Genomic DNA, 23,514 nt, shown 5'->3' with positions numbered 1-23,514 from the left:
GGCTCAGCTGAGCTTGAAAGTGGGTGTCGTGCCCGGAGGAGGCTTTCGGAGGGCGGGGCATCGGTCGACCCGACCGGGATGCCGAAGACGGTCCGTAATCCGGAGGAGGTTAGAGGAAGGCGACGGTGACGTCGACATTGGATCTTCTTCCTTTGTTTTGCCATGGAAGAACCGTAGAATAGAAGAAATCGATCCGGTTCGGCGATTTCGGTGTTACTGCCAGCTACGGGCAGGACATGGCGGGGCTTGATGGAGGGGATTGGATGAACCCCGCCTTGAAGGAGGGGATTGATGGGTTGTATTATGATTTGTTTGGGGTTCGAGGGAGAAATAGAGAGTTGCAAAAATCAAACATCAAAGGGCAAGCTGTGGTAGCTTCGAGAAGTTTGTAAACAACCTCATTGTACCGATTGAACTGAGCAATATGGCACCTATCGGCGTAGCCATGATTGGCGGCGGCTTGTTTGCCAAGCAGGAACACATGGTGCGAAACCTCAACGAAGTGAAGAATCGAGAATATACTGAACGTCTTTAGCCGGCCATCATGAAGTGCGACAATTTTGCCCTCAAAGCCATTTACTCCCGCTCCCTCAAGTCGGCCCAAGAGACGGCAGCTCTCAACACTCGGGAGTCAACGCCGGACCTCTACTCGTCCGACTCCGGACCGGGCAAGTCTTACAATGACCTCCTCGCCCGCGACGACATCGCCGCCGTCATCTTGGCACTCCCGATCATGAGTCAACCCTCCCACATCGAGGCGGCACTTACAGCCGGCAAGCACGTCCTCGCCGAGAAGCCTCTCGCACCGACAGTCGAGGCGGGGAAGAAGCTTCTCGAGTTCTACCGTCGCACCGCAGAGGCCAACGGCGCGACGTTTGCCATCGCCGAAAACTTTCGCTTCAAGCCCTCGTTCGAGTACGCGGCGACCGAGGCGGCCAAGCTCGGAAGCGTCCAGCAGTTCAACGTAAGGGTGCTAGGCTACATGGGGGCCGACACGCAGTGGTACGGCACCGCGTGGCGGGCGAAGCCAGAGTACCAGGGCGGGTTCCTGCTCGACGGCGGCGTGCACTTCGCGGCGGCCACGAGGATGCTGCTCACCACGCGCGCCGCGGACGTAAGGGCGCAGACGGCGCAGACCCAGCCTCACCTGCCGCCCATCGACACGGTCAACGCCGTCGTGCGGCTCGAGTCCGGAGTTAGCGGTGTCTACCAGCAGTCGGCGGGTTCGAGGTTGAGTGCCTTTGACTTTGACTTTTCCTACGAGAAGGGCACGGTGAGTGTGTCTGGGGACAAGGTGACGGTTACGCCCCTGGAGGGTGAGGCGATCGTCAAGGAGTTTGAGAGGACCACTGGTGTAAGCGAGGAGGTTGAGGCGTGGGGGAAGGCGTTGGTGGCAGGGAAGCCAGATGAGAGGCAAAGTGTGGAGAAGGCATTGGGAGATTTGGAGTTTTTGGAGCAGATGTTTGAGAGCGGCTCCAATGGGGGTGAAACCAAGAAGTATGAGCTCCAGTGAGAGTTTTCTGAAAGTGCACAATGGTTGGACGGTGTATGCTTGTTGGTAGGCCTCAACTCAAGACCCGTCATCCTGGTTCATCGTTCCTCTAGTGAATCGCCATATGCATCTCACTCATAGCTTCGACTTGGCCACATTAGCTTCCTCATCCACAACCAGCAGCTTCTCTAGCTCCCGCCGCAGCGTGTCTGCCATGCCCGCCTTGAGCGGCCTGCCCGACTCACGATCGACATAGACCTGCACAAACTCTCCGACCGCCTTGACCTCGTCGACGCCCTTCTCAAAGAGGGCCATCTCGTACGTGACGCTCGACCGCCCGAGCTTGTTAACGCGCAGCGTCAGCTCCGCAACGGCAGGGTACGCGATGGATGCGAAGTAGTCCGTGTGGGTGTGCACGCACAGGCCAAACTCCTTTGCCGTTGGGGGATGAAGCTTGCAGTGCTCGATGAGATAGGCGTTGAGAACCGAGTCAAACCTGGTTTCCTTAGCAGCTTTTCTTCCACCTGCCTTTCCCTGGAAGGACCACGAGATCAGGCCAGGGATCGTCACTTACAAAAAGTTGTAGACGGAATTGTTCATGTGGTCATACATATCATTGTCGTTCCTATTGGCAAAGGGAGTCAGTCTATTGAAACTCGTCTCCCAGACTCTCCATTCCTCTGGGGCGTTTTCACGATGCTACTCTGGCAACATTCCGTAGATGCCAACCGCTAGGTCACGGTCATGATTGTTCCATGCATGCATAGCCCGACCGAGGAAAAGTGCAAAGATGCTCCAGAGCAGGAGGCGTTAACTCACCATCGCGTACGATACTCGAGCATGAAGCGGTAGTCCTCTCTCCTGCGGGCCTTGAGCTGCGCCGGCGATGCTGCTGTTGGAGCCATTCCTGTAGAGGCTGTGACCGTCAAGACAAGAAAAGCTGGAAAGTCCCGTTCCAGGCCCGTCGGATCTGACAATGTCCGATGATGCTCTCTGTCGACCAAACGTCCGGTGGTGCCGTCTTGGCTCTTAGCCAGAGAGAGAGGCGTGAAGTTAATCGACAATACAAAGTAAAACAAACACCGAGAGACAGAGATGCCAAGGACGAGACGAGGGATCTAGATGTTTATCATCTGAGATTGAGATTTGTGATAGATGATCAATTGAAAGGAGTGAGGGGGTAGCCGAGCAGAGATGCCTGCCAAAGACAAGAGCACCCAAAGACACAGGAGACGATGCGCGTATAACAGTGAAACAAAAACTTGGAAAGGATGAGGTTGGCGATGAGCGGGAATTCCGAGGTTCTGGACATGTGCCCCAAAAGGGGAAAGCCGAGGCTCATGGATTGAAGCTTCTTGAAAGCTTGGATGAGATGCGGATTTACAGCGGGTTAGCGGCAGGCATCTCCTCCTCCACCCACTGGCCTTCCCCTACAGAGCCTCGGGGGGCTAGGCCGGGCATGGCGGGAGGGAGCCCTTCGCCTGGGGAGGCGGGCTGCTGGGAGCGCCCGATCCAGCGGTAGGGCGCTGCAAGGCCAGCGCTACAGCACGCCATCAGTGGGCTCGGCGGGGGATCTTCCAGCGGGGACAAGGCCTAAAACCATCTGCCGGGCCAGCGACGGCGTTAGGCCTCAGCGTCTGGCTTGTTTCAGAGAGCGGCATGGCTCTTTTGGCAGAGCAAACTGTCATCCAATCTCTCTCTGACAGATCCAATCCAGTACGTACCCGTGACCGCCCGGATCTACTGGGGGTTTATTCCCGAAAAGGGTTCAGGGACCGTTTCTGCCATACGTCACCGCCTACTTTTCTGCCGTAACTCAACCCACAAACTGCGATATCTGATTATCACCAACAATTTGCGCCCAGGCAGGACGAGACCGACATCCGCAGGGCAGAGCCTCTCCTTATTGTCGGGCCCACGAATTTCACATTCAGGGCAGATCTGTCTCTATTGTTTCTTACATTTTGACTTTGGCGCAGCACTCCCTTTGCGCCTTTCGCCCGCATATCTCACATCGTTGCCTGCCGCAGAGCGCCGTGTCCCTCGTTTCGTCCCCCGCTGTGGAATGAGGGCTGCTGCTCTCCGTCTCAGCCCGTTGTCCTCCACTCTACGCAGATCAAGGCATCTTTCCAGAGACTCGTCTCTTGCTCGACGCGGCACGCGCCCCATCGCAATGGTCTCGTCTTCCCCCAAGCCCTCGTCGCCCTTGGACGAGCTGGATGTCGCAGCCGTCGTGCAGGGTTTTGATGCCCAGGGCGAGCAGGGTCTGAACCAGAGTCTCAGACCAACCCCGGCTCCGAACCACCCAGACTCCGAAAAGTCCCAGTCCCAGTCCCAGACAACCACCAACGGAACCACCAACGGAACCACCAACGGCAGCGCTCAGAACACCAGACGGCCCAAGCAAAAGAAGCCGCAGAAGGTCCCGCCTACCGTCTCAGACCCCGACCTGCCCCTCATCACTCCCGTCGGAGACCCGTGGCCCCGACCATACCATTTCGAAGGTGATGGTCTGCGCCGCGTTGCCCCATACCACTTCACCTACAACACCCATTGTAAGGAGCGATGGCGTAACCGGCCCCTCCTCGACATCTACGAAGCCGAGTTCCGGGACCGACCCCTCCAGTACTACTACGATTCCATGGTTCGCGGCACCATCTATGTCAACAGTCGCCGTGTTGGTCCTGACTATGTTCTCCGCAACGGAGATCTCATCTCTCATACACTCCACCGTCATGAGCCACCCGTTACGGAGGATCCAGTCCAGGTTATCCATGAGGATGAGGACATGATTGTCATCAACAAGCCGGCCGGTGTGCCTGTTCACCCAGCTGGCCGTTACAACTTCAACTCAGTCATTGAGATTATGAAGTCTGAACGCGGGCAGGGGTTTCTGCCCTATCTCTGCAACCGCCTGGACCGCCTCACAAGTGGCATCATGTTTATCGCAAAGAATCCTCCCGCCGCTGAGGCGCTCGGCATCAAGATCAAGCAGCGAACAGTGAGAAAGGAGTACATTGCACGTGTTATGGGCAAGTTTCCAGACGGCGAGGTTGTCTGTGACCAGCCCATTCTGCAGATCTCACCAAAGTTGGGTCTTAACCGGGTTCGCGCAAATGGAAAGACTGCCCGAACAGTGTTTAAACGCCTAGCCTATTATCCCCCTCCAGGCGGAGAGGAGACAGAAGGAGATGAGCGACCCAAGACACCAGAAGAGGAACTGGACGAGAAGTATCACCCTTGGATCAACAAGAGGGGTTATTCTATCGTCCGATGTCTCCCAGTTACGGGTCGGACGCACCAGCTTCGCGTACACCTTCAATACTTGGGACACCCTATCCAGAACGATCCCATCTACGCCAATAGGCGAGTCTGGGGCTTCGATCTAGGGCAGAACGACGCGGATGGAACACTCAACACTGACGAAGACGTCGTGAGTCGCTTGTCTCGTATGGGCAAGGACGAGGTTGCAGATGCAGTAGCCTACTACGATGCCATGGTGGACAAGTATGAGCAGCGGCGGGCTGAGAAGATGACGGGCGAGCTCTGCGACGTATGCCAAACGCCTCTGTACTCAGACCCTGGCAGCCACGAATTGTCGTTGTGGCTCCACAGTCTTCGATATGAAGATGCGGGCGGAAGCTGGTCGTATGTCAGCCCGCTGCCTCGGTGGGCGCTCCCACCAGAGGGCATGAGTGGGCCAACGACAGTTGGCGGGATGGAGGAGCTGGTGGAGGCGGTAAAGGACGAGAATCCCGAGATATCATGACAAGACAATTGTCTTTAGGGTCATCCATGCAAACTACCTTACAGAACCACAAGGCAGCGCAGCGCCACCAGATAGACCACGAGGGCGCAATCTCGTAGACGCGCAGCTGAGCTCCACCCCTGGCAAGACTTGTCGGGATACGGGGTACTCTATCGGTCGGGGACTCGCTCGCTCGCAGCCAAGACCCCATCCATGATGGACTAGAGGACGAAATCCGATCCTGGCTCCAGGAACCGTGGACCGGGTTGCCCAGTGGATGCGTGTAAGCCCCTGCAAGCGCCGCAGGATACGTGAGCGGAGCAGACGACGGCTCTGCCCCATCGCCAAGCTATCTAGTTTTGCGCGAGCATTCTTGCCCTTAAGCCCTAGGGTGTTGAAGGTCGAGATAGGGCAGACGGACAGTCGGACAAGAGTTGGTAATCAAAAAGCCTGGGCGGTATCAGGTGTAGTTGGGCGGATAACTGTGGCTTCGGATTTGAGCTGGTCCCGCGCTCGCGGTAATCGGTGGGCGAGGCAGACGAGACGGACGACTTGAGACACGGCAGTGGGACTGGCGATGGCAACAACGGGCAGATCTTAGAGATGGACGTGAGAGGCGCATTGTGAAGCAAGCCAACAGAGATGAATGCCGCTGGCCCGGAAATGCTATGCTCCGCGAAGGCGTCTAACCTCGCGGAGCGGGACCAAGCCCCATCAGAGAAGAGACAGAAGGAGGCATCTCCAGGGTCTGAATGGATTGGGCATGTCCAGATGAAGAAATATTACGGAGCCCTTTGGCAGAGCCAGATCAAATCTCCAAACCAACCTGGGACGGAGCCCGCGTGGCCCAACGCATTCCACAGTTGACCATGGGGCCAAGACCGTCCGGGCCGGACACGGATGGGGCATGGACGGGAACCCTTGGGAGATTATTTGCCAAGACCACGATGGGCACGACGATGCCATGAGGATCAATTCAATAGACCAGAACCGGGCGGACGCATCCGCGGCGGCCGTCTTGGCCTAGAGACCTGCTGGCGTTGAAGCAGAACGGGGTGTTTTTTTTTTTTTTAGGTCGAGACGTGAGGCTGGACCCTTGATGATCACTGACTGGGGGGAAGACTGGATTGGACTGGCTAGATTCCGAGTGAGATGTGAAAGGGACAGTCAAAAACGCCCAATCAACCCTGAAGCTGAGCCATCACGCTGCATGAGGCATTGGTCATGGGGTTATTGCGCACCGCCGAGAAGGCAGGGTCATATCATAGAGCTCAACAGACTGATTTAAAAACAAGCAAGGGCAAATGTCCCAAAATGGGCAATAGACCCTGAGAGCAGGGCCCCGTCTAAAACAAAACAAATCAGAAACTCGGTAGCACATGGGTTTAATCAGCCAGGCAGGAAGAGCGAGGCAAGGCAAGGGGCCCATGGAATTGTGGCGGGCGATCAATGGACCACCTCCCAAGCACGCAAGCCATCAAGCCCTCCGAGTGGTCCCAAGGTCTTGCCTGTTGGAGTCTTATTTCCTGGGGTAAGATACAAGTTCAGAAAGAGAGAGAATTTGTTTGCTTTTTTCTTCGCCTCTCTCTCCACGGATCCGCCGCGCGTGCGAGAAATGTGGGCTTCTTTGGCTTTTTCTCGGGCAGGGCACCAGGCACCCACCCTTGCTCGCAGAAAGCCGATTTCGTCAACGGCAGCCATCGGGCTGGTTACCACGTTGCCGGGTCGCCTTTATGTTTGAGGATTGTGTGTCTTGTGTGTGTTGATTGGTGGTGATGGCGCCTCATCACGGAGGATTCTACTCTGTCTGGTTGGGCATCTAATAAACCCTGTCTCTTGGTGTTGATTGACCATTGAAGAGGACATTCACCTCTTTACAAAGACATGGATGATTGAGCATGCCGGGGAGGAGGGCAGACGAGGGGGCGGTAGAAGCTAGCCATGGGAGCAAGGGACCCTTCAAGCGAACGTCATGATGTACGGATTCATCCATGGAAGCGGCATTGGACACGGCAGAGATAGAAGTCAAAAAGGTACGGAGAGCCGACCTACCTCAGCTGAACCTCGCAGAAAACGGCTGCTCGAGGCGACCGAAATTACCGAAATCTGGTAACTCATTCCCGTGGTGCATCTTTCCCGCGGTACAGTTTCCCGTCCATGTCCATGCGCTCGGAGAGGGCGTCGGATTACTACTCTTTCAAAAAGGGTGCTTGCTCCGTCCCGTGATGGATGACGCCGCACCCAAAGATGACGCCATGGATGAGAGTTTGCCATCCCGTCAGAGCAAAAGCAAATCAAAGAAGAAGCAAATCAAGGTGCCCGCCCCCAAGCCCTCTTTTTCCTTCGGCGAACGAAAAGAACATTCTACTCAAGCGCAGCCATCATGCATGGAAACAAACTTCCCAATCAGCGCGGGCGCCGGCGCCGGCGGTGGGGGGCCAAACAGAAGAAGAGAAGAAAAAAAAAACGGGGGCTACGAGACTGTTACCTCCCCATGATGGATGATGATGATGATGGTTGATGCTTTGTGTGTAATAGTGTAGTAAACTCGAGTCCGGTGCCGTCTTCGCCATGTGCGATGCCGGCCACCCGCCCGATCTCCGACCCGGTCGCCACGAGGACAATCACGTAGTGGAAGCTGGATAATTCCGAGCTTCGTCCATCGTTCTGGAGGAGGGGGGCGCACATGGCTGCTGGTTAGGATGGAGGTGTTTCGGGGACTTCTGTTGTATGGATGGATGGATGGATGGACGGCGGGGGGGCTACTGTACGAAGGGAGGCAATCCCTTCGGATCACTGCCATGCGTTATCAAGAGGAAAAAAGCCTGCTTCAGGAAATGGGCGCGGCAGAGCGCTCGCGCGTGCATGAGGCAGGGGAAAGGACAAAGATGGATGGATGGATGGGCCATGACTGGCTGTCACTCTGTACGTATGATGATGCCTGATCTGCAAGGAGATGCGGCTGGGATATCTCTGGCTCTGGCGCGCCTGTCCTTCTCTTTCGCGGGGAATCCGAAGAGGGGATGCCATGGGAGATTTCGTTCCCCATCCCCCATCCCTCCTCGATGCCAATGCCATGTGCAAAGGCACAGCAACAGTAGACCGCCAGATGTGCAGTGCAGTGATGATGACATGGGGAGGAGTGGATGATGGGATCGACGTCCTGGGACTGGCTCTCTTTGCCGGGGGACCGTGTTCATGCTGTAAGGTAAAAGCATGGAAGACAGTTATCCGTAGGTAGTTACTTGCATCTTGACCAGACCAGGCCGCAACGCTCCCACGTTTCTGCTGGTGAGATGGCCGATGTGTTGCATGTATCTCTGACTTGCAAGGCGCCTCACGCCTACGCCTACGCGCGCATGGCTTTACGCTCTACACGCTAGAGTCCATGAGTACCGCCTGGTGTTTCTTACTGCAACTCAACTCTCCTAGGGCTCTTGCTCATCACTGCTACTGCTGCTCGCCCAGGTAAGCCCTCTTCCATGCTCCCCGCTATGCCCTCGAGGGAATGGTCGACCTGCTATTCCCCCTGGTCCAACGTGCTCCACCAGCTAATTCTCATCCCAAAACTCCACTCTTTTCTTCTCCTCCCCCCTCCCTCCTACAAGGACAGGCCGTCGACCGCACGACGCGCTACTCGAAAGCCACCTTTGGTAGAGCCACGGCCCTCCTTCTTCTGACGACCGACCCACGCCCTCCTCGACTACGCCGGATATCGGCTAGGTCTCCTGCAAGCGGCCCAAGGCCAAAGTTTATTCTCGCAGCGCTCACAGTAGCAGTAGCAGCACCGCGCACCCGCCTCCAAGAGGGGGCCACGACGGTGTCATGGCATTGCCCTGGAGTTCTCCGCTTGGCGCTGTAACCCGTCGACCATGGATCCTGATGGGCTTCTAGGGCTACGGCCTGCCAGCCCCGGTCTACCTCCAGGGCGGCCCTCCGCACGCCCCCTGGAAGGCCATCAGAAATCTGAGACATTGCACGCCCTTTTTGCCCTTCTTTCTGGTTGCTGTTTCTGGCTGAAAGAGTGGACGGCAAGGCATATGGCAGAGACGCCATTTGCTCCGTGCTCCTGCTGCTCCACCGCCCAAGTGACATGTAGCTTATTGGGTTATTTGTCGGCTTCTACAGAGAAGCAATCGAGAAGCGGCGAACTGAACTCTGACTGCGGTAAAGGACGGACATAGGCGGGCATGCGCGGAAACCTTGTACCTGGCCGTACTGCATACGGTGACAGGAGAGGGCATGGCCTGCAACCAACATGCCTTGTCTACACCTACGGTACAGCACTGTTGAGCGAGCGAGCGAGCGAGAGCCCAGGACGAGGATACGATACCCACTTCGCCCACAAAGCCTCCAGTATCCGTGGTCCGTCGAGCGGAGCCTCTCTTCTGGAGATGTGAGAGGAAGGGAAGGGTCCGTGAGCTTCAGTGGGGACCCTCTGGTCTGCTCAACCTCTGGAGCCATGATCCATGGAGGATGACCCAAGTCCCGCCATGCCCATGGCCCGGATACATCCCCAGCCAGAGGACAAGCATTGTATCAAGACGCGGCCAGGCCAGGCCAGGCCAGGCGCAGCCAATTCACCTGGGGCATAACAGAGCAGGTCTAAAAAGAGGGCAGGACAGGCAAGGACAAGGACAGGGCTGTCGAGTGCATACGGAATACAATCAATGGCTTCACTGCGAGACAGACAGACACTCAAGGCAAAGACGACAAGAGCTGAAGTCTACTGTTCTGTTGCCTCCCCGTCCGGGCTTGATCCGGGAGACAGGACGACGCATCCACAGAGATACAAGCCACCCCCGAAGGTTGCAAGAAGGTTGGTCCAGGTTTCTGGTCTGGTCTGGCTGGCTTCAAGGGACACACCACAGACACAGACACCTCACACATGGGGGAGACGGTACAAGCTCTACGTATCTGGTACACTGCCGTGGCGCACCGGACCGCGCTCGCTCAACCAGACTGAGGGGACCCACGCTGGACCTAGCCTTGCCCCCGATGGGCGATGGCGCATGGCCATGGCACACGACTGGGGTATGCGCAGGGATCCAAGGGTCTCCGAGGATGGTCCACCACCACGAGAGAGTGCCGTAGGTACTCCAACGACCATAGACTACACGCCAGAGGCGCGGAGGAGGGAGACGAGGCCAAAATGCTATAACTAACACCCCTGGCCCGTCGAGGAGCCCAGGTCGATCAACTAGCTGGGCCGATCTCCATGCGAACACTCCAAGGCTCTTGCTCCACAGCTACGAATACCCTGCCTGCGTCATCTAAATACTCCAACCTGGGACCTTGGGATTCTTTTCTTCTTCTCTTTGCTTTTTCGCCAGGAGATCTCTTGGAGACTTGACATCTCTTATACACCTTGCACACCTACCACCACCACACACAACACCAACACCAACACCAACAAGCCTTGGCTTATATCTAGTCATCTGTCCCCGGGACTTGATATGACCCAGCAGATCCCCATGTCCTTTCGTCGAACAACCTCAGACCTCTCCTCCCCCGTCGGCGACTCTTCACCAACACACTACCACAACACCAGCAACACCGACAACATGGTTCGCTCATCTTCAGCAGAGCCCGCCAAGACCACCAAGCGGAAGGGTATGTCGATTGACCTCTGCTCGTTGCTTTTGGTGTCAAAAGCAACGAGGGACAATGACCATTGATCAGCACTAACACGAACCCCAATTCCAGGCACCCGAAGCGTCTCTACCCTCACACCCTCACAACTCGCCCGCAAGCGAGCCAACGACCGCGAGGCTCAACGAGCCATCCGGGCCAGGACCAAGGAGCACATTGAGCGTCTGGAGCGCGAGCTGGAGGAACTCAAGAGCAAGCAGAGCCGCGACCAGACCGTCCAGGAGCTCCTGCGCCGGAACAAGGCGCTCGAGGAGGAGCTCATGCGACTCAAGGAGACCATGGGCGTGTCCATGACCTCGTCGCCCTACTCCACACCAGGTACGAGAGAGAGGTGGCAGGTGTATGAGCATGCGCTGACAGCAGCAGTCTACGATGATAACCTCAGCTCCGGCAGCGGCGCCATCCCCAGCCCTCGCGGTTCACCCTTCCCCTCTGGCGACTATAACTCCCTCCCCGACTATGGACAGCAATATGTCCCCCTCCCCAATAACTGCGAGTCATGGGCCAACACAGTTCCCTGCCCCGTCCCCTCCAACGTCTCCAGCCCCTCATCATCAGCCGACGACTACAGCGCAGGCTACATCCCCACGAGCGTGCCAGCTTCGATGCTGCCGTCCAACAACACAAGCACGTCGAGCATCAACGCAGTAGGCCACAAGGACGTGATCAAGATGGAGTACGAAGAAGTGGACCATCACGGTACGATCCCCCAAGGACTACCTGATGTGCGCCTAGGAGAGGAGGCTAATCACGCTCAGTGTCTAGACGCCGGGTTCCGCCTCAGCAATCCCTCGCTTCCGCCCGCCACCCCCCATACCTACATGCAACAGCAACACCACCAGCATCAACAGCCCGCGTGGAACATGTATCCGGTCTACTACCCCCAGGCGCAGTCCTCGGTTCACTGAAGGGCCACCACACGCCGAGCTCCCCCGGCAGCTGGCCGGTGCCCGTCCTGACGACAGCGCCGGCCTGCCGCTTCGACGAGCTCCTGGTGGGCTTCCTTCAGGACTGCCGCCGCATGACAACCGCCGAGTCCATCTACCAGACGCTGGGGCCGGCCGCCGTGGACGTGCGGTCTCTGTTCCGGAGCCACGACGCTCAGGGACAGCTTCCGTGCTCGCCTCACCCCATCACTGACCTGATCCGCAGCCTGGTGGACATTGCGGGCATGACGAGGCTCACCGAGAGGATTGCGATTTTTGCGCCTCTGCAGACATTGGTCTGCTGGCTGGCTCACCCCACGGCCGAGAGGCGAGCACGCGTGGGCGAAGACTACCTACCGCGAGAGAAGCAGCTGTCGATCCGGCACCCTCAATGGATCGACCTCGTCCTCTGGGGCGGACTGCGCGAGGCCATGATAGACCAGCAAGGGGCGTACGCCACGGAAGAGTTCCAGCGGGTCTACTTTGACTCATTGCGCCTCATCAACTGGCCCTACCAGCCGCTCGACGGGCTAGTGACAGATCCCCAGACGGGCCATGTTGGGCTCACGGATGCCCTCATGGCGCACGCCATGAACGGGGCCAACTGGCGGCTGAGCGAGGCGTTTGCCCAGCGGTACCCTGAGCTTGTCGAGCTTGTCGAGGTGGAGAGTCAATGACTCTCTCACCCTTGATCCTTTCTCTTCTCTTATCACGACATGTTTCTTTTTTGATCTTGACATTCTATCTCTCTTGATAATGACGGATCACATGCCTCGGCAGACTCTGTGGGAGAACACGGCACCACATTGTCGATCACAGGAGGCTGGACTCTCCGCCGCGGCAAGTCTCTTCTTGTTCAGTTGATGAAGCATCCACATAACAACATATTCCCATTTTCATGTTTCCTTTCTGTCAAGAGGCCTAAGCAACAAGAGGCCTCTACTGAAAAGCATCCAATACTATATCATATCATATCACGAAGCTAGATAGAGGAGGAAGACCTACTACCACTACCAACACCAACACACATCACCACCATCACACACACTCTCACCGAGAACACACATGGACACACACACACACACACACACACACTTAACGGCCGGGAACATGTACTGCATCTTACATCACATGCCACTTTTATGCTATGGAGTTGTCTAGTTTTGGCGCGTCTTTTATCTACCGGGACCGGGCGTGCATTGGGAAACAACACTACGGGAACTATGGGACCTTTGGGGGGAAATTGGCGATCCGGGGTTTTAGAGAATTGGATATTTGTTACTCTTACGAATCCATTATTGTTGATTACGAACTTTGTTGGGTCTTACTGGGGAAACACCAAAAAAACAAGGGTAGACAGATACCAAAGTAGCCAGCAAAATGAGAAAAAAAAATATCATGGGTACTCAATCAATACCGGAAACTTGACCCGGGTGTCCTCCTCCTCCCCCTTGGCCTGAATCTCGGTGATGACATTCCAACTGGCGGAACTCGAGCCAATTGGTGAAATTGTTGGCAAGGTGTAATATGAAAAGAGAGACGACGAGGCTCTCTAGACCCAACTGCTATCAACCCAACCCCGGTCTCCTTCATCTCGATCGTCTACCGTTGGCCGAAAGAGCAGGGATTCTACACATGAGAGGGGGATCCCCCGCCGTCTGAACTTGTTTCTGGCTACTTGTTGTAGGTGAATCTCCACTCCGGCAGACCGGGATGTTTAAACTGGAAAGTAATTGTAACTAGACAGGATGAGGAAAGGTAGAGCGAAACGAACGACGCTAGGGCTCGTGGATTGCACGAGCTGGATGCCCTTACAAGGGGGGGGAGGAGGATGATCAAGAGGGGGAGGGCATCAAGAGTGGGGATTATTGTGTCCCTTAGAATGAAGGAGAGGGAAATCATTGGGGGCTAGTTTCTACAGTCAGAGTATTGGATAACAGAAGGGTAAGTGAAGCTGTAGTGAGAGTCAAGAAGTTTGGGAACCCCCATCTACGACGCTGCAATGCTACCCACGAAGGCATGGGACAACTTCCTTCGAAGCTTCCATTCCTCGCCCCCCCCTTTTACGTGTTTCGATAAACGTCTTTCTTTGCTTCTTCTGCTGTTCGCCTCTCACATGGCAAAAAAAAAAGAAAGATCGATGACAGAACGTGCGTGCCGTCGCATGCACGCGCGCGCGTGGCGAATATCAGCACGTGGCCCGGTCGGATCTGAAGATCATGACATTGGGCCACCCTTTTACAAAGAGACGGTGACAGCTCTGAGGGTGTTGATACGGTCGCCTTGCTTCGGGCGTCCGCTAGTTTCGTGAACGAGGGCATGTTCTGATCAGTACAGTAGAGTAAGAATGCATGAGGCAAAATCAGGGCGTTGGACCTTCGGGATGGGCGCAAAAAGCAAGACGCCCAACCTGTCGGCGCGACAGCTCTTCTCTCAAAGTAAAAACGGAGGGTGGAACTTCGAGAAGCTGGGGGTTTGGCAACCTAGAGGAAATAATGCCCCGATGGGGTAGTGTACGGCGTCAAGGGTTTCCAACGTTCTTGTGTGTCTGTGTGCTGGCTGTTGGCTGGCTGTTGGCTGTCCTTCTGGGCGTTTACCGTATACGGTAGAACACAGCTGAGCTTGTCCAAGCCATTTTCATCTAATAAAACGGCATCTGCCGTTTCTACTGTACATCTTCCGCGTATAGTAGAGTGCTGTAGAAACAGGAGCCAACGCGGGAAGCGCCATGGCGTTGTCATCTCTCTAGATTACAGCACCTCGTTTCCCTCACCACACCCAAAGAGAGAGAAACGCAAAGTAACGCCGGCGGCAACGGCCCTGTTGTCGTTGGCCTGTGTCACTCACTCACTCACTCATTCGGCGGTAATAGTCGGTCTAACATACACAACACACACCGTTTCTTCGTGTATGCAGACATTCATATGCAAGAGCCATTTTCCACAAGATAGGGGAAGACCGAGAGGAATTGCGCAAGAGCCATTAAAAAAAAATTCAGACCGTCAACTGAGCAACTCTTGCAGCAACGCTCGGTGCCATGTGCGTATGTGGCTTACAGGGAAGCACACGAGCATTCTTGCGTCTCTTTTCTCTCGAAACAAAAAAGAACGCAAAAACCTCAGAGATGTTTGACCTGCATAATCGCGGTGAAAGATTTGGGGTACGTACACAACCAGGGCTAGAAAACCTAGAAGGAGCCTGGAAAAAAAGGGTATTGGGGGGCGTGTGAGGTTTTTGCTTTTTGTCCAGTTTGAGGATCGAAGCCAATGCAAGGCGAATCTGCAAGTTAACAACGCGCGAGGATGGCATCGGCACGTGTTGTGTGGACTGAAGAGACGGGAAAGGGGGGGCGTGTGTGTCTCTTCTGTTACAACAGGTCGCAATAGATTCATCCTGGTTGGACCGTGTGAGTGGGAACCAAAGAAAAGAGACTCCAAAAGAGTTGATGAGGAAGGGTCGTAGAGTTTGACGCTAGAAGGATTGCTGATGCTTCCATGAGGAGGAGAAAGAAGCAAAACAGAGGGAGAGCGTCATTGAGCAAGGGGGGGAGGGAGGGCGGGGAACGGCTGAGTGAGACATTGATTCAAACTACGTCAGGAAGAAGAAGGAGAAGAAGCAGCAGAGAAGATGATCGAGAAGAAGAGGTCAAGAGAAAAATGGTGATGGTGTGCTCATCAGCGTGGTTTTCCGTCGTCTTGCCCTTTTCGGCCATCGTGAGGATGCAGACACACAGACACTTCTCTATGTCTCTGTATTTGTGTCTGTCTTGTCCTGTCTCCCTCTGTAATTACCAATGTAGAAAAAAATGTCGGGCAAAGACGGACGAGACGGGGATAGACGGCAGCCGGCAACGGGCCCAGGATTCGCCGAATCAGGGGGGCGTGAAGTCGGTGATTCCCCGACACAGCAATCAGACCGGGGTGACTCTATGTGTTTTGTATCTTAGACGCCATCCATCAAAGGACAGAGAGAGATTAGACAGAAAAGAAGACGGCCCATTTGTCGATCATCGGCCCAGAGCCGACATGCAGTAGCATCAGTTGCAATGACAACGACACAGCAACAGCCAACGTCAAACACCCCCTCAGAAAGCAAGTCATCCGTACTGTAGGATTCAAGATGGGGATCTCCTCTGTGCTGGGCAGTTGGGGTCATCCCTGGCGACTTCTTCCCCCCTCTCCGCTGACTGGGCTCAGAAAGGCGTGGCTTGCAGGGATTGCCTCTCCAGGGATGCCGTCGATCACGGCGCTAGGCAGGGGAGGAGTTCACTGCCTGGGGGGTACCTGTTCTGGCTCGCACGCGTCAGGCAAAATCACGGTGAAGAAGGAGAGTAAGATGCATTGAGCGAGCGAGGGATTGACAATCTCTCACAATAAGCATGTGAAGTCGTCATCTGCCGAACCGCCCCGGTTGAGCGGCCGATTCAATCATCCCTTCCCTTCTCAATGCGTCTGACGCAAGAGCCATCAGGGGTCAGAGGGGAAACGCCAGCGTCCTGCAAGCCATGGCAGCAGGTGCTGAATCTGGCAAAGGGGAGCAAGAGTTGCGGTAGCAGGCGTGTGGACCGATTGCTCGGAGAGGGACCCAATAAGGGACTCGCGACAGGGCTCCAACCACGTCAAAGCCACGAGGCAGTCATGGAGCAGAGAGGGTCGGTGACAGAAGACACCGAGACGGTAGAGGGGAGAGTTGACAAGGTCCTGTTCAGCTCGGGCACAGACAATTGGGTCATGGGGTACTCTGCAGTAGAGGCCCCTCCCTTTCATCTCCATCTCCATCTGTATGCATGGAAAAGTCCGTGGAAGTCTCCATTTGGATCAACCCCCAAATATCTGCTACGTAAAAGCTTGAGATCGAAAATCCTCCATTGGTCGTGATCCGCGACCGACGAGATGAGGTGCTTCGCGCCCGGTGAGGCTTGAGCGTGACGGTGACGGGTGGCTTCAAGCTTGTTCGAGAAGGAAAGCCAAGACAGAGTTTCTTCTCTTGCTTCTCCCTCCCTTCTTTTGCTGTGTCCATGTCCATGTCCTTGGGTTGCGCTCACACCCTCGCCATCCTCTCTCCCGGCACGTGGCCAAGCGACGCTTGGCTGCAAGCCACGAGTTTATTGCTGCGCTGCGCTGCGCTGCGAGGACACGGAGAGAAGGGGACTCAAGTACAGGATACAAATGCGACACTAAGGTCAACATGGCACCTCGTAGTTTTAGACTTCAGGTCCGCAACATCATGTTTGTCTCTCTCCCACCACACCCAGCGGCAAGCCATGTGGACGTGACACGCGTGTGTGTGCGTGTCGAGAGTGTGTACTGGGCTCGTGCTGGGGCAGACCCGGCTTGGCCCATTGCTTGCTTGGAGCAAGGCACGGTGACGGTGAGTGTCGAGGTGTGGTCGGTGACGTGCCCCCTTTGGTTCGGGAGTGTAGGCGGTCAAGGGGGAGGGAGCACGGAGCAGATAGACAGCACAGCACGGAAGACGGTGAGTTTTCCGAGCCGTCACCGTTTGGTTTGAAGCCTGAACTCCAAAAGCCCTCCAGGTGGCTTTCCCGGTTCCCGGATTTGTCTTGTCACCTTGGACGGATTAGCCGCCAAGGGCTTCGAGGCTGACAGTCATGCGCTGGAGATCTCCCCGGTTGCGAGGCGAGGGAGGACATGAACTGATGACTTTCCTCCAGGCGCCACCTAGGCTTCGACTCGGGGCAGAAGCCTCATGCTGGCAATTCGAGATTGGGCAAGTCTCGACAGTATCCGAGAACCCGATCACCAAGACACCCGCCTGCCTTTTGAGATCATCTCAGGTGGGTTCCTTATGCCCCATTCTGGATACAGAGTCCACTCTGTCTGTGGCTGAAACCCTCTTCACACCCCATCCTCAAGGGCAGCAACGCAGGGCCATGCTCAAGAACCGCATAGCCGGGAAGCTGGAGAGCCTTGTGCAACCTCACTATGCCACCAAGATGTGAGAGCCGGGTCGGCGGGTTGGACAGCTAGCGGTTTCACTCCGGGCGCCTCTGTGCCAGCCCAGCCCGGAGCAATCCCCGACCAACGGACTGATACCATGCCGGCTCAGCGACAACATCAAGTCGGCTCGGGTAAATGTTTAGCATCATCGCGGGACTCTTCCCGGAGCCAGGTCAGGGCGCCCGCGATCCGGGGTTCATCCTGATTTAGCCTTGGGACGCTGAGCTTTTGTGATCTATCACGTCCCTTCGCTCCTCATGGCTTTCAGCGAGACCTCTTGGCGCCGCGACGGACTCGGGCGCGAGGACCAGCAGGCGGGCGGGACTCTAGCATGAGATGGCCAATGCATGGGGGGTTTGCGAGCTGACTCCGAGCCGCCGGGGGTTGGTGTCTGTCCCTTAGGAACCGGCCTCCGGGAGGTGAGGTGAGACCGATACAGAGACGATGGATTGGATTGACTGAGTGAGCCTCGTTGGGTTTCATTCCGAGGCCGCTTCCGTGACCCGACCCTGCCTTGCTAGCCTCGAGTGACACTCTTGTAAAACGTTTGGATCCATGGCCATGCCATGCAGAGAAGCCAGCAAGGTTTGGATCGACCGCCGGAGCCACGCGCTGGGCGGGACGGCGTCCAGATTAATGCCCGCGGCGATCAAATCAGGGCTGTCCAATGCCTCGCCTGGCTCTGCTCGGTGCCGTCATTTGCCCTGAGTGTGTTGCGCAACGCATGTCACTCGGTGGCCCTCCGCTTTGGATACTTTGGGCTGATCTGGCCGTTTCTCCCTCCGTCGACAGGTGAGAGCACTTGAGAGTGATTCCGTAGTGGCTTCGGTAATTCCTCCGTTCAGGAAGGAAGAAGCGCAGAGACACGGCTCGGTAGGGCGCTTCTGGCTTGTGGTGGCGCCTAGGCCACCGCCGTCGCGTTTCCGAGCACCCAGCCAGAGGCGTGGAATGCACGTTGCAGGACGTCGACAAATGGCGGTAATCAGTAATGCCTGATACCACCCATGGCTGCCATTCAACCTGACCCTTCGTGTAGGGGTCTTGGCAGATGTGGCCCATCAAATTCCCATGACACGCCAGGGATCAAGGAGCAAGGGAAGCTGTGTAGGCGGACGACCCAGGGTATGTACATACATATGTACACATTGAATCAAGGCAAATGAAACCATGGGCTCCTAGTTCCCAAACTAGTCGGTGCCGCGGGGGGATCTGGACTTGGTCTAGCCCGCGTCGTATCTGTACCAAGGATCAAGGGGCTGCTTTGACTTGCCGCCGGCTGGGACTCTTCCGGTTTGCCTGTGGCTACTGTAAGGTGCACTCCAACGTCTAAGAAGGTGTGCTGTGCTGTGCTGGTGTTCGTCGTTCCTTCGCTTCGCTTCGACCTTCACCTTCGCGTAGACGATGATGATGCAGAGTCTTGGCAAACGTAGCCACGTCGTCTGATCTGCGACATTGGCCGGGCAGAGGGAAGGGAAACACAATCGACGCAGGATCGTGATTCACGCATACGCATATCGTGAATCAACGGATTCATCTCTCTTTGCTTTTTGTGCTGCCATTTCGTTTCGCATTTCGCCGCGCATGAACTGGTGGGCCCGGACGCTACGGACCAACTCCGCGACCTCCGGCGGGCGGTTGTCCGTCTCTTTCGGACACGGCGCCGCTGGGCTAGATTTCCGGCTCTATCCGGCCAAGACCAAGACCAAGACCAGGCCCAGGTCACGAACGAACTCCTCCAAGAGGACGATGGCGAGATGGCCTCACGCTTCGTGATTGCGGTTACACAGACGAGCCTCAGCCGGCTCCCCGCGCAGCGGGACTGCCCTTGATGATCCGGCTCCTTGGGTAGCCCTTCCCGCCCCAGCTACCATGGCCTTGGGAGCGGAACCTGTTGGTGTGGGAGGGATTCACGCAACGGTCGACGGCGGCGGAAACGGTTGGTTCCAGCTGGTTCAGCTGTGATTGTTTGCTCCCTCGCCAAGTCTTTGTGTTCGCCGTGTTGGTCACAAGCCTGCAGAGCAGCTGACCAGTGTGGGTGGTGGTCGCTGAGCCAAGCTGATGCGAAGAAAATAGGCGCGATATGATATCTCACGTTTTGATACTGGATTTGCCCTTGTCAAGCTCATGCCAAGCTCTTGACAAGTCTACCCCACGACTCCAGATTATTCCCACTTTCCTCTTGACTCTGGCACGTGATCTATCACCTGACCATCACCTGACTTTCACCTTCAACTTCAACCTTCACCGTGATTTACAGCTTGTTCCACTTTAGCATGATCTCATGACAACTGCAGAGGCCATTCTCTTGTCCGCGCAATCCTTCTTTCCCCGCTCCCTCCTGTTCTTTTCTTGCTCTTGGTTTGCCTGGCGGAATATCGTCCCGACGAAGCGACAAGTCTGACAGGGGTATTGGAAGGAGCGCTTCTGATTGGCCGAGTGGCCGGTTAATCCTCGGTAGAAATTGTGACAGCTGCGGCATCGTGGGGCTTCACCTCCAACTTGACGCTCTTCTGGCATCATGAGACGGGATTCTCTGGGTTGAATTGGCAAATGACTTGCCGGAATCGACGATTACTACAGACCGGCTATGCATCTTGTTCAGGCAGAACTTTCAGCCAAGCGCCTGCGGGGTTGGTATTTAACCAGGTGCTTTCTCCAGAGAGATTTGAAGGAGGGCATGTCTCGCTCGTGGACCAGATTGCAGGTCCTCAAGAATTGACTGATATCCCTCCCCTGAACCTTTCTTTTCGTGACTGAGACTGTTTTACTGGTGAAAATGGCCGATTTCAACGTCGAGGAGGTCCTCAAGAAGCTCACGCTCGCAGACAAGGTCGCTCTGCTTGCAGGTTTGTAACGCTACACCATGGACAACAACTCAACTAACTCTCCCCCAAGGTGTCGACTTTTGGCACACCAAGGCCCTTCCCGACCATGGAGTTCCCTCCATTCGTGTCTCAGATGGCCCCAATGGCGTGAGAGGAACCAAGTTCTTCAACGGCATCCCCGCAGCATGCTTCCCCTGTGGCACTGGTCTTGGTGCTACTTTTAACCAGGAGCTGCTCGAGGAGGCAGGAAAGAAGATGGGTGAGGAAGCCATCGGAAAGAGCGCACATGTCATTCTAGGCCCAACCATTAACATGCAACGCTCTCCTCTCGGCGGACGTGGCTTCGAGTCCATTGGCGAAGACCCCTTCCTCGCTGGTCTTGGAGCTGCTGCCATCGTCAGGGGTATCCAGAGCACAGGTGTTCAGGCTACTGTCAAGCACTTTGTCTGCAACGACCAAGAACACAAGCGCATGAACGTTCAGGCCATCGTCACGGAGCGCGCCCTCCGCGAGATCTATGCCCTTCCCTTCCAGCTTACCGTGCGAGACGCCAAGCCCGGCGCCTTCATGACGGCCTACAACGGCGTCAACGGAGTCTCGTGCAGTGAGAACCCCAAGCTGCTCAACGACCTCCTCCGAAAGGAATGGGGCTGGGAGGGTCTTGTCATGAGCGATTGGTGGGGAACTTATAGCGCCTCTGATGCCGCCAAAGCTGGTCTGGACCTTGAGATGCCTGGCCCTACTCGCTGGCGAGGTGATGTCCTCAACTTTGCCGCTGCCACTGAGAAGGTCTGGGGACATGTCATTGACGAGCGTGCCCGACAAGTGCTCAAGTTTGTTAAGAAGTGCGCCGCCTCTGGTATCCCTGAGAATGGACCAGAGAAGACGCTTAACACCCCCGAGACAGCGGCTCTTCTGCGCAAGATCGGAAACGAGAGCATCGTCCTTCTCAAGAACGAGAAGAATGTTCTTCCCCTCGCAAAGGACAAGAAGACACTCGTCATTGGCCCCAACGCCAAGGTCGCAACGTACCATGGTGGTGGCTCTGCCTCGCTCGCTGCCTACTACGCCGTCGCCCCTTACGATGGCATCACTGAGAAGCTCGGCAGCGCTCCAGCCTACACCGTCGGCGCATACACTCACAAGCTGTTGCCCCTTCTTGGAGACCAGACCAAGGGTCCCGATGGCAAGTCTGGCATGAGCTGGAAGGTGTTCAACCAGCCTCCCAGCGTGCCTGCTCGTGAGCCTGTCCAAGAACTCTGGCTGACCAAGACGGAGATGCACCTCGTCGACTTTTACAGCGACAAGGTCGAGGATCTTTGGTACGCCGACCTCGAGGGCACGCTCCAGGTTGAGGAGGACGCAACCTATGAGTTTGGCCTCATCGTATCCGGAACCGCAAAGCTCTATGTCAACGGCGACCTTGTCGTCGACAACGCTACCAAGCAGTACCCCGGCGAAGCGTTCTTCGGTACCGCTACCCGCGAGGAGCTCGGCCGCATGGACCTTAAGAAGGGCGAGAAGTATCAAGTCAAGGTCGAGTTCGCCTCGGCGCCTAGCTTTACCCTCAAGTTCGACAACCCCGTTGCTGGTCACGGTTCCCTGCGCGTGGGTGCCTGCAAAGTAATTGACGCCCAGAAGGAGATTGAGCACTCCGTTGCTCTCGCCAAGGAGCACGATCAGGTCATCATCTGCGGTGGTCTGAACGCGGACTGGGAGACTGAGGGCTCGGACCGCGCGAGCATGAAGCTCCCTGGCGTTCTGGACGAGCTCATTACCGCCGTCTCAGCTGCGAATCCCAACACCGCTGTTGTCATGCAGACGGGAACCCCTGAGGAGATGCCCTGGCTTGATGATGTTCCTGCTGTGATCCAGGCCTGGTACGGCGGTAACGAGACGGGTAACTCGATTGCTGATATCCTCTTTGGAGACGCCAACCCCTCTGGCAAGCTGTCCCTCAGCTTCCCCAAGCGTCTGACCGATGTCCCAGCCTTCCTCAACTTCCGCACCGAGGCAGGCCGGACGCTCTACGGCGAGGACATCTACCTGGGATACCGATACTACGAGTTTGCCGACCGCGAGGTCAACTTCCCCTTCGGCCACGGTCTCTCCTACACAACCTTTGCCTTCTCAGACCTCGCCGTCTCTTCCTCCGAGGGCAAGCTCACCGCAAACTTCAAGGTCCGCAACACAGGCTCCATCCGCGGCGCCGAAGTCGCGCAGCTGTACGTGAAGCCGCTGCAGGCGGCCAAGGTGAACCGACCCGTCAAGGAGCTCAAGGGCTTCGCCAAGGTTGAGCTTGACGCGGGCGCTGAGCAGGCGGTGACCATCTCTGAGCTTGAGAAGTACGCGGCCGCTTACTTTGACGAGGAGAGGGACCAGTGGTGCGTCGAGGCTGGCGAGTACGAGGTTATCATCAGTGACAGCAGCGTCGTTGGTGACAAGGCGCTCAAGGGGACATTCAAGGTTGACGAGACCTACTGGTGGTCTGGCATATGATGACGAAGCTTCCGTGCGCTTTAATGATAAATTCCTGGATAGCTATGAAGTACTTGATTTGATACATCATCTCATCATCTCCCAGTGCCTCAACAGGTAGGTTGTGGTCCTGGTCATTGCCCCCTGTTGCCTAGACATCGCCCTCTATGATGCAGTATTCTGAGCTGGTCGTCAAACTCGTCCGAGTTCAGCATACTCGGCTCGTATGCACCTCATAGACATCTCAGTCCAAGATACATGAGCACCTCCGTCAACAAAACTCTTGATTTCTTGCGCCAAATCTTGATCGCCCTCATACGGGGCGTGTCCATAGACAGCGACAAGACAACTGGTTGATTTCCTGGTGATACCAATGTGTCGGATTGCGGCTGTACGGTCATAACACCTAGCCATTGTCATTGCATCGGGAGGGCGG

The 23,514-nt window shown here is 56.2% G+C and overlaps 5 protein-coding genes across 5 annotated transcripts; 4 read left to right on the top strand and 1 right to left on the bottom strand.

The window, feature by feature from the left end:
- Window positions 1–424: 424 nt before the first annotated feature.
- NCS57_00898900 (uncharacterized protein) lies at window positions 425–1,513 on the top strand (the record flags this gene model as incomplete). Its single annotated transcript, XM_053058783.1, has 2 exons — window positions 425–484; window positions 536–1,513. The coding sequence occupies 2 exons, from the start codon at window positions 425–427 to the stop codon at window positions 1,511–1,513; spliced, it is 1,038 nt and encodes a 345-aa protein (XP_052912614.1).
- Window positions 1,514–1,627: 114 nt separating this feature from the next.
- Window positions 1,628–2,397, bottom strand: NCS57_00898800 (4HBT domain-containing protein; the record flags this gene model as incomplete). The annotated part of the gene is made up of 3 exons (XM_053058782.1): window positions 1,628–1,988; window positions 2,067–2,117; window positions 2,312–2,397. 3 exons carry the CDS (start codon window positions 2,395–2,397, stop codon window positions 1,628–1,630), a joined length of 498 nt encoding a protein of 165 aa, XP_052912613.1.
- Window positions 2,398–3,359: 962 nt separating this feature from the next.
- On the top strand, window positions 3,360–5,261 carry NCS57_00898700 (PseudoU-synth-2 domain-containing protein; the record flags this gene model as incomplete). The annotated part of the gene is made up of 1 exon (XM_053058781.1): window positions 3,360–5,261. The coding sequence occupies exon 1, from the start codon at window positions 3,558–3,560 to the stop codon at window positions 5,259–5,261; it is 1,704 nt and encodes a 567-aa protein (XP_052912612.1). The 5' UTR covers window positions 3,360–3,557.
- A 5,435-nt stretch (window positions 5,262–10,696) lies between these two features.
- On the top strand, window positions 10,697–12,495 carry NCS57_00898600 (uncharacterized protein; the record flags this gene model as incomplete). The annotated part of the gene is made up of 4 exons (XM_053058780.1): window positions 10,697–10,853; window positions 10,947–11,210; window positions 11,259–11,591; window positions 11,651–12,495. 4 exons carry the CDS (start codon window positions 10,697–10,699, stop codon window positions 12,493–12,495), a joined length of 1,599 nt encoding a protein of 532 aa, XP_052912611.1.
- An 8,056-nt stretch (window positions 12,496–20,551) lies between these two features.
- Window positions 20,552–23,099, top strand: NCS57_00898500 (Beta-glucosidase; the record flags this gene model as incomplete). Its single annotated transcript, XM_053058779.1, has 2 exons — window positions 20,552–20,621; window positions 20,671–23,099. The coding sequence occupies 2 exons, from the start codon at window positions 20,552–20,554 to the stop codon at window positions 23,097–23,099; spliced, it is 2,499 nt and encodes an 832-aa protein (XP_052912610.1).
- Between the last annotated feature and the right edge of the window lie 415 nt (window positions 23,100–23,514).

This window comes from Fusarium keratoplasticum, chromosome 6, assembly GCF_025433545.1.
Source record: "Fusarium keratoplasticum isolate Fu6.1 chromosome 6, whole genome shotgun sequence".
Taxonomy (NCBI): Eukaryota; Fungi; Ascomycota; class Sordariomycetes; order Hypocreales; family Nectriaceae; genus Fusarium; species Fusarium keratoplasticum.
Note: the sequence above shows the minus strand (reverse complement) of the source record. Positions and strands in the feature narration are given on the sequence as shown.